Source organism: Lathyrus oleraceus, chromosome 6, assembly GCF_024323335.1.
Source record: "Lathyrus oleraceus cultivar Zhongwan6 chromosome 6, CAAS_Psat_ZW6_1.0, whole genome shotgun sequence".
Lineage (NCBI taxonomy): Eukaryota > Viridiplantae > Streptophyta > Magnoliopsida > Fabales > Fabaceae > Lathyrus > Lathyrus oleraceus.
The window spans coordinates 156,251,819-156,261,946 of NC_066584.1; the positions used below are offsets into that span (position 1 = coordinate 156,251,819).

The following is a 10,128-nucleotide window of genomic DNA, read 5'->3' on the forward strand; positions in this document are numbered from 1 at the left end:
AATTCATACAAGGCCTTTCTTCTTTTCTTTTGGCATGGTAAGTTGTAGGAGCTTGACTTACAAGTCATGATCTCTAACTTGTGTTTATTTGCCTATAGTTTTATTGACCGGCCTCAGATAGGTGTGACTACTATATTAGTCCACTTACGATTGCTTAACATAGCGCTAAATTGTCTTATGACACACTAACATAACCATTAACTACTAACTTTAAATTCAAGCATTTAATTTCTTGCAATTTACTTTAATGCACTTTAATTCTTGCTCATTTATTCATAGTGCTTTTTACTTTGCTCACTTGAGCATATATTTTATGTTGATGTCATTTTCCTTTTGCTCATTTAAGCTCATTATTGTATATAAATATATTGTTGCTTTGTGATTGTTTTGTCTTTGTTTGTGTGAACCCAATGCAAAAAGGAGAAAGGACTTAAAATTAGGACCTTACCTATGCTTAAAGTAGTTCAAGAGAAACCAGGTCTCATGCCTTTAGAATTCTAAATTGGTTGAAGAGCAACTAGGCCTCATGCCTTTAGAATGCTAAATCTTAAAGTTGACTTCAAAGGACCCATGATCTAAACTCATTCTTTGTCCATTCCTCTTATTGTGTATTGAACTTTTTTATGTTTGTTCTTGTGTGATAGGGATTCCATCTTGTGATAGTTAGAGGGACCATTGCCATGAGTAGCCAAGTTATAAGAGACAAACCAAATGGAGATCCTAGGAGCTTGAATGCATATTTGTTTTGATTGCTTGTTGCTTGTTAAGTCTAAAGGAAAGGAGCATCTTGAATCATCTTTATGATCTCAAGAAAAGGATCTCCAAGGGTTTTATCTCTTCTCTCATCTTTGTATTCTTTAGGACTAGCCCTTCTCTTCTTCTCTCCACTCTAACCTAAGCCAAACTCATTTTGTGCAAACATTGACATTGTTTTCAAAACTAGAAACCTAGGCCTTATGCCTTTGATTTTTTTTAAACTCTTTTCATTAATACTCATTATGAATGAACCTTAAGCCAACTTTGACTTCATTTTGTGAATACTTCTAACTTGTAAATACAACTCACTTCAAGTTGCTTTTGTGGTTCCAATGGCCACCTTTAACATTTTTATCCACCGCCGAAGCACGCGTGATGCGTAGCCAGTATGGTGTTAATCATGAGCATTTAACGCATGGATGGGAATGGCCGACACTTACTGCAAGCCATCAATGGAGGCTTTTCCCTATCTGCCACGTTTGGGATTCTCAATATTGCATCCGTCTACTTCTTCGTGTGGATTGTTGGGTGGGCCTTGGCGTATTTGGGTCCAACAAGCATTATCCCAAGCCTAAGTTACGCACCCCCCTCACCTTGACCGCTGCAGCATATGAGCTTCGCTTTTTAGGCCCATCCAGATTCACACCCCTTAGACTTGCTGCGTATTGGGCCCCAATCCTAGTCTGTTGGACTTTTCCTTTTGCTTCTTGATTTTTGTTTAATTAGCACATAAAGGATTGATTCGCATTGGGTTTTTCGCTTAAGAATTAGGATTTTAGTTTATTAATTAGGACTTAATTAGAGTTTAATTCTTGATTAGTTAAATAGGTAAAATTAGATTAGTATGTTGGGGATGTAATCCTTGATAAGGTAATAGCTAACTAGATCTTTTTATAAATATTTTTGAGTAGTTTAATTAGACTTAGGAGAGTAGGATTAATTAGATTTAGATAATTTTCTAGAATTATTAGAGTAATTAGATTTGTTTAGGATTTAATGGACTTTAACTAATTTTCATGAGTAGAATTAGTTTAATATTAACATCTTTGCAAATTGACCATTTTACCCTTTAGGATGACTTTGTTGTTTTAGTCATATAATCACATGTTCCTTTAGCATTCTAACATAGAATTTTTAATCAAGATTTATGATTAACTATAACATGCTCCCTTAGGATTTTAACATAGAATTTTTAATCAACTTGGATTCACTATTAATATGATCATTTAGGATAGTTTGATTAATTTCCTACCATTAGAATATGTATAATTTAAATTGCTAATTAATCCAAATCCCCCAATTTAAATCGATCAAAAGCAATTTTGATCAATTAAATCTTTTGAACTTGTATAATTCCACAGTCTAATTTCAGTGACCAAAAGACCCTTGGTCACTTAATAAGACTTTTTTCTCCAAGCTGTGGAGCTCGAAGCCTCAAGTCAAGATTCTCAATCAAGCCATCCTCAATCACATCAATCAGCAGATTATACAAGATAAATCAAAGGTTAACACTTGGTAAACACAATTTGAATTATACGAAATGAGCCTTAAGCAATAGGGAATGATGATACAGAGTTTCTCTTATCCTTGTCTAGAGCGACTTTGCGTACAGGACGTAGGCCCTAGCTATTCAAAGCGTTCTCCCTAATTCATAGACTTTAGTACAATACGAATCAATTAAACTACCAAGTCTTCTACATACAAGACAACATCAACAAAAGGAGCAACAATGAAGATCCTCCTACAGCAACTTGCCCACTTAAGAGAAGTATCAGGCACCATGAGCCTTAAGTAGTAAGGAATGATGAGACAAAGTTTCTCATATTCTTGTCTAGAGTGACTTTGTGTACGGGGCGTAGGCCCCAGCTATTCAAAGTGGTCACCCTTATTCATAGACTTTAGTGTGATTCCTATCAGTCAACTGTCAAGTCCCTTATTAATTCATCCTCCATTTTAATCATTTCAATCATTCTTTTGCCTCCTGCTTCAATCACCTTGTTTTCAGCCCTGATGCGCGAACTACGAAAGCTCTGATTTCCTTATTGCACTATAAAGATACGTAGGAAGGAGAACCTAGTTTCTTCGTCATCTACCCTATTTATTCAATCATTCTCCACGCATTCAATCAATACCATCTTTTTGAGATCAACCATACTTCTCCTTGGACTCCTTGTCTATCCTTTTAGGATGATTTAACGACAGTCTACCTCATCAATCGAGAATTGTTTGGCTCATATCCAAGCATTTAATTTGTTCTTGTTGGCCAAGAGGCCACCTTGCTCTTCGACTCAGAGTCTATCTCTTCTTGGATCCAAGATATTATCCTTCTTTGATCTCGAACTGTTTGTTCCCCATCCAGCGATACATTGTTCCTTGTACACAACAATACTTTCTCTTGGGCCCCGCCTATACCCTTTTAGGACGATATAACGGCAATTCGTCTTGCGAATCAAGAGTTGTTTGGCTCTTACCCAGACATTTAATTCATTCCTTTGGCTAAGAGGCATGTTTAATCTTTGATCCCAAGTTCCATCCATTTGTGGGTTCCCTTGATACCATTTTGTTGGTACAAGTTATATTATTCATCAATGTACATCTCTTTCCTTATTCTCGTGGTTCCACGAACTATGATTGCTCTGACTTTCTCATTGCACGATGGGAATACGTAGGCACGAGGATGCGAATCCTTGGTGAGCATACTTCTGATTATTCCTTCTTTTGCCTTAGGGCACCATACATGTCTTTCATGACCCATTATCTACCTTCGATCATGAATCGTTCATCCAGTGACATATTATTCCTTTGACATTGAAATACAACTTCCTTTGGAATGTCCATATACACCCTTTTATGATACCTAACGAAAGTCCGCATTTCTACCTAGAGTTGTTTGGGACTATGTCCAAACAATTAATTCAGTATTTATTTTTGGCTAATCACCCTATAGTGGCAGCCATGCTAGTCCACGTATCGGTTAAAGTTGTTTCCCTCTATGGTACAAATCCCATTTCTCTTATGGATTCCAATAAACTTTCACCTTTCGGTTTCAAATAACACTTCTTCAGTCACTTGTCACCAATTATTCAATTTTGTGACTTTGGTCACTTCATTCCATCCATCTCCATGATGCATTCATATTATAACTTTATTCACTCCATGTGATATACCAGTTATCTTTGAGCCAAATACACTACCTCTTTGTGCTCCTTCTTGTGTCACCTTGTGAACCAATAGATGTTTGGGCCATACCCTCAAACACTTATTTCTTCGTCTTTTCGACATTACCCTATAGCGGAAGCCCTGCTAGCCCAAGTACTGGTAATAGCCACCTTACTCTTGGGTTCATATTTTCACCCTTGTTGGAGTTCAAACAACATTATCCTTTGGTTCAGACCATACTTTGGTTACACTTCTTTTCATCTCCCACCACTAGTTCTTCAAACTACGGAGCTCTGAATTCCTCATTGCACTATCATGAAGGCCCCAATCCTCACCGATCACTTTATCTATTTTCCTTTTCGCTCATTCTTTTCCAAGTAATCTTTAGATATAACACCTATTCGAGTGAGAACAATCAAAATGGTTCCCATGGAGTACCATGGATGTTTGGGGTGTTAATAGCTTCCCCTTGCATAACCGACTTCCTTACCCAACATATCTCTTTCCCCTGGGTTTTACCGATATTTTCCCTTTCCTTTGGGATTAAATAAAGTTCGATGGCGACTCTGTTGTATGTTTGAGTGTGTGATACATTCGGGTATATTTCTACTAGCTTCAGCTGGTGACTCTGTTGGGGACGTTGCTTGGAGTACTTCCTAGTCGCTAAAAGGAGTTGAGCCTAGTTTAGTTTGTTTTCTCGCTAGTTTTTAGGTGTTTACCTTTATACCTTACTCAATTTACATTATTCGTTATTTACTTTATTATTATATTCTCACACCCTAGATATCTGTATATGTTGTTATTGGGTCGGGTTGATGACACATGAGAGAGAATCTATATACCCGAGCTTGAGTACACACACATGATAGTAACGTGACTAGAGTCGTGTTTGACCTCCGTGGAGTTATACCGTGATTATGGTTGACACGAGACGTCACACCTAGAGTAGATACTTTTGGAAGCATCATTGTTTGATGATCATTCATCTTAGGAAATGGTATCTCAAATTGGGTTGTTGACTCTAGGGACCTTTTAGGACCACCCTTTGAGGATAGTACATACCTGTGAGGGGAATATGCATTTTTTTGCAGGAAACCAAGACCCTTCATACCTGTGTTCTTGTGTATACGTCGAACCTTTGAACTTGCAACAAACAGAATATACAGTTTATCCAGAGCATGCCAGAATTCTGATTATGTGACACCTTGCCATCATTGCATCACATAACATCATTGCATCATAATGCTAACCTTTCTTGTTACATTTGCATTTTTTAGGGGCCTACAGTGTCAGTTGCTATTGTCAGTGCAGTCATGGAAAAGACATACCGAAGAAACACATATCAGTATAAATTAAAAGACTCTAAGACCGATGAATTGAGGAAGCTCGGCGAATTTCTGGTTGAAGATTACCGAGTAGCCTTCAAGAAAGCCTATGGTAACCTGTTGGGAGTCCTATCTACTAAAGAAGACGAAGGACTGATATTCATATTCGCACAGTTCTATGACCCTACATTACACTGTTTCACATTCCATGACTTTCTTCTAGCCCCCACGTTAGAAGAGTTTGCTCACTTGCTACAATTGCCAGTTAAAAACCAAGCGCCCTACATGATTGAAGATAATTTCATGGATTCTGCCGATATAGCTCAGGCCTTGTGCATGAAGAAGGATTTGATTGAGTCTACTCTCCGAATTAAGGGTAATACCGCAGGGCCTTCCGTCTAAGTTCCAGTTCGAGAATGCCACTGTGTTTGCCAACAGTGGAAGTTGGGACGCCTTTTATGCCAGCTTTGCACTACTCATTTACGGTCCGGTACTATTCCCGAGTGTTGAAGGTTTCACTGATAAGACCGTCATCACCATCTTCATCTCCCAGAACCTAGTTCCTACATTACTAGCTAATGTTTTCTTCTCTTTCCATTGGAGAAACATGAAGAAGGGTGGAACTATCAATTGTTGCATTCCCCTGCTTCATAAGTGGATCATGTCCCACTTACCGAAGAAAGGGTCGTTTGTTGATAATGTGGGTGCTTTGAAATGGTCACAAAGGTTGATGTCGTTAGATGCCGAAGACGTCGTTTGGTATAGCCATGATTATTTAAGGGTAGAGTTGATCTTCCGATGTGAGGAGTTTCCGAATGTTTCGCTCGTCATCACAAAAGGGGGTTTGATCAACTATAACCATGTTCTCTCATTGCGTCAATTGGGGTATCCACTTAAGCAGAAGCTTGAAAACCGCATATTGGAAGAACTACTTTTAGCTGAAGGGGTCGAAAATATGGATCTGATGAAGAAGGTGCGCAGAGCCTGGGGAAAGATACAACGTATTGGAAAGAAAGAATTGGGAAAATAACTTTGTACTACAATGACACATATGCTAATTGGGTGAAGTCAAGAGACAAGATGATCAAATTTCTATACCTGTGGGAACCTTCCATGTGTATAAAGACTATCAAACCACATGCCGCTGTCATTTCTGAAGTGGATCGCCTTAAAGAGACCATCTAGAAGTTGGAGAAGGAGAACACCGGCCTCCGTTCCAGTCTAGGAAAGGCCACCTCAGAAAAGGATGCTTTAAAAGGCAACCTCAATTAGAAGAGAGAAAGGTTCAACAAAGCAGATACCGACATTCAGATTGAGCAAAATAAGAGAAGGAAGGTGGGATATGCCTTGAAGGGATCTTTTGAGACCATTGAAAACAAGAAAAAGAAATTAGCTGAAGCCTTATATTGGGCATGAAAATTGGAGATTAACTACCAAAGTCAGATCAAGACTCTGCAAGACCAATTGGAGAAATGCCAGAAGGAGTTAAATGAAGAGTGAATATGTGCCAAGAAGCTAGAAGTAACTCTCTCGCAACTCCAGGGTGACATCGACAAAAGGTTTGAAATACAAGCATTGAATGGTCAGGCACATCAGAGTTTGAAAGAAAGGAACTAGATGAAAGAGGAAGCTACTCAGTGAGAAATCCAGAGTCGTCACTTGCAGGTCCTCCTAGACCAGAAAGAGGCATTTGTGCAGAATATTCTAAGCGGGCCTAACCACTCCTTATTGCGCAACCTCATCAAGGATGCTTAATATTGGAATGATAAACATGCCCTCCTGACCGAATTTTCTAACCAGTCACTCGAAGACCTTCCCGGATTGCTGAAGAAGGCTTATGCTGACATGTTCCCTCATAACACTCCATGGGTCGCTTTCCACTTTGTATCAGTGTGTAAGGTTGTTATTGAAAGGATCAAGTCTGATCTTCATGTTAGTTCATTAAGTTGTTCTTGAGTTGTAATTATTTGTACAGTTTGATCTTCAAATGAATAAAAGAGATTTTTGTTGAAATACTTCTGTTGTCTTATCCCTACTCACTGTATGACTCTATATGCACACTGACACACTGACACCCTAGAAATATTTTTTCTTTTTTGCTAACATGCATTTATTACATTCATACATTCATTGCACATATCTAACTAGAAAATAAAATGCTTACCATCTCCATCTTTTCACAACAAAAATGATAACTCGTCGTCACCATTTCACCCGTGCAAACAAATCAAGGATAATGGCTGATTAGGAATCTGACAACGTTGTTGTCCGCTAGTCCCTTGCCCAAGTCCAAGGTAGAATGTAACTCTTCCAGTGAAACATGGAGACTATCTTGGAGCTCCTCCAAACTCAGAGGGCCTCTACCTCTGCTAATCCTGCTACTGCCAACATCACCCATGTTGTTGGGGTGACCAATCTTGTTGCTGTTGTTGGTGCTACTGTCGAGACTCCGATGGAGACTGTAGTACCGACTACTGAGAATCGTCAGTTGCTTCCCGTTGATTTGAATAGGCTTGCTGCTGCATATCCCTAGGGAATGCCCCAAAAATTCATTGCTCACTTTTCCAGTGGGGTGCTTTCTTCCCTCATCAGACTCTTGCTGCCCCTACTGCTGTCAGGAATGTTGTTTTCCCCTGGGGTGTATCCACAATCCAGACTCCTCTGGTTGATGCTGCCAACCCCGAGGACAATCAAGGTTAGGTTCCCACTGAAACTCCTGACAATGAAGACGAATACCGAGGCTCGTGCCTCCACTTTCAGGTCCATACTCAAGTTGCTCAACCTGCAAACGCGAACCTACCTCAAGCTGCTCCACTTGGTTACCCTGGAGAAACTTTTATGCCTATGCTGACCTATGCACCTAACAGACTGGGGCACCTCAAGCTTCTACTGCTCAGGCTGGAGGATAGTTTCCTCACATGGTGCATGCTGCTCAAACAGTACCTCCCGGTTTGTCCTACCACTGAAGATGTTGTTTGCTCCTCAAAGTGTGTCTGTTCAGGCAATAGCTCCAAAAACATCTCAACCATCCAGTCAGGTCGCTATCCCTGCTGCTGATCCGGCCTGACCGGCGGATTTCCAGCTGTTATACGACATAATAAGGGCTATTGAAGGTTTCTCGGCTTTCGGCATCGACGCCCGAGATCTCTGCTTGGTTCCGAACATGGTGCTCCTACAAAAATTCAAGGGGCCATACCTACTGAAGTACAAAGGTCTAAGTTGTCCTCGGAGCCACATTACAATGTATTGCAGGAAGATGTCATCGTACATCGACAATGATGACTTGCTGATCCATTGCTTCCAGGACAGTCTATCAGGAGTTTCTCTGGATTGGTACATGAGTTTAGAACGCACTAAGATCAGATCCTGGAGAGATCTATCTGAGGCATTTCTAAAACAGTACAAGTATAATCTTGATATGGCACCAATAAGGCTGCAGTTACAAAATCAGGCGTAGAAATCTAGTGAGACCTTTAAAGAGTATGCTCAACATTGGCGTGAGATGGCTTCTAGGGTTAGACCGACTTTGTCAGATAATGAACTTGTTGATATCTTCATGGGTACGCTCCAAGGGTTGTATTATGATAAGATGATTGTGAGTTCTTCTACAAACTTCGTAGATATGGTAACTATTGGTGAATGTGTAGAGAATGGAATGAAATAAGGAAAGATCACACACACCACCGCTCCGCAAGATACAAATAAGAAGTCACTTGGGGGCTTCACGAAAAAGAAGGAGGGGGAGACAAATGTTGTGACGACGAATGTCCACCCCCAGTACCAGTTTCCAATGGCTCACATGCCGTACTATTCATGCCCGTATGTCGCCATCGCTCAGTATCAACAACCGGCATGTCAGTATCAACCATAGAAAAGCAATCAACAACCAGCACCTACTCAGAAAAACCAGAACCAACAATACAACCGTGACAACAAAGGCCAGGGCCGAGGTCAGAATAGCAGGAATAACTTTGGTAGTCGCCCTCAAATTGATAAAATTTTGGTGCATATGCTGAACTGGTGCCATATTTGATCCACGTAGGGGCTATTGTACCAAAGGAACTCCCAGCAACCTCTCCTCCCTTTCATCCTAAGCACGATCCTAATGCCTCATGCGCCTTCCATGCAGGGTATATAGGACACTCTACATAGGATTGTTGGACTCTCAAAAAGAGGATTCAAGAGTTGATTGATCAAGAGGTTTTGCCTTTCTCCGAGGAAAAACCTAATGTGAAAACGAATCCTTTTCCTAGTTATGGAGGTTCATCAGTCAATGCCATTATCCAAGAGGAAACAGCAGAATCTGTACTACGGGCAAACAATGTGAAAGCTCCGCTGTCATTTGTGTTGAAAAGACTTGAACAACTTGGGTTTTTAGCAGGTATACATGAAGATTCCGTAGTATGTGAATGTGATCCGTACAATTGTGACGAGTTAAGGGGTTGTATACAAGAGCTTATGGATTAGGGGCTGATACAATTCTCTAAGTCCAAGGCAGTAGAAGAAGTTAAAGTGATCGAACCGATAACTATTTGTCGCAACGCGAAAAACAACCGGCGGAAAAATACAGAGCCGCCACCGACGCTATTCATCCTATGACGGAAAGGGAGCGCAGGACTAACCTAAGAAAGGGAAAGGAACGGTCTTACGACCAGAGATTACAAGGTATGGGAGTCGGTTACGCAAGGGGAAGGTGTTAGCACCCCTCACGTCCGCCGTACTCGACGGGATCCACGCTCAAAAGATAGCTCAAAGGAAAGGAAAAGGTTGCTGCTAATAAACTGCTCAAAGAAACTGCACAAACTGGAAAGATAAACAGGTGAAAGAAGAAAGAAGACGGAGGAAATGGACTCGGCAGGATGTCGCATCCTGGGCCTACGTAGTTTGT

At 40.5% G+C, this 10,128-nt stretch overlaps 1 protein-coding gene across 1 annotated transcript; it reads left to right on the forward strand.

Annotated features, from left to right (window-relative positions):
* Positions 1-3,990: 3,990 nt before the first annotated feature.
* On the forward strand, positions 3,991-6,270 carry LOC127094519 (uncharacterized). The gene is made up of 3 exons (XM_051033344.1): positions 3,991-4,074; positions 5,193-5,504; positions 5,629-6,270. The coding sequence occupies exons 1-3, from the start codon at positions 3,991-3,993 to the stop codon at positions 6,268-6,270; spliced, it is 1,038 nt and encodes a 345-aa protein (XP_050889301.1).
* Positions 6,271-10,128: the final 3,858 nt, after the last annotated feature.

What these genes read in the sequence shown, in the direction of transcription:
- LOC127094519 (XM_051033344.1), top strand. Translation starts at nt 3,991, where the DNA reads ATGTTTGGGCCATACCCTCAAACACTTATTTCTTCGTCTTTTCGACAT. An exon ending in CCCTGCTAGCCCAAGTACTG is followed by an intron (nt 4,075 to 5,192) that starts GTAATAGCCACC and finishes TGCATTTTTTAG; the next exon opens with GGGCCTACAGTGTCAGTTGC. An exon ending in CTCACTTGCTACAATTGCCA is followed by an intron (nt 5,505 to 5,628) that starts GTTAAAAACCAA and finishes GTAATACCGCAG; the next exon opens with GGCCTTCCGTCTAAGTTCCA.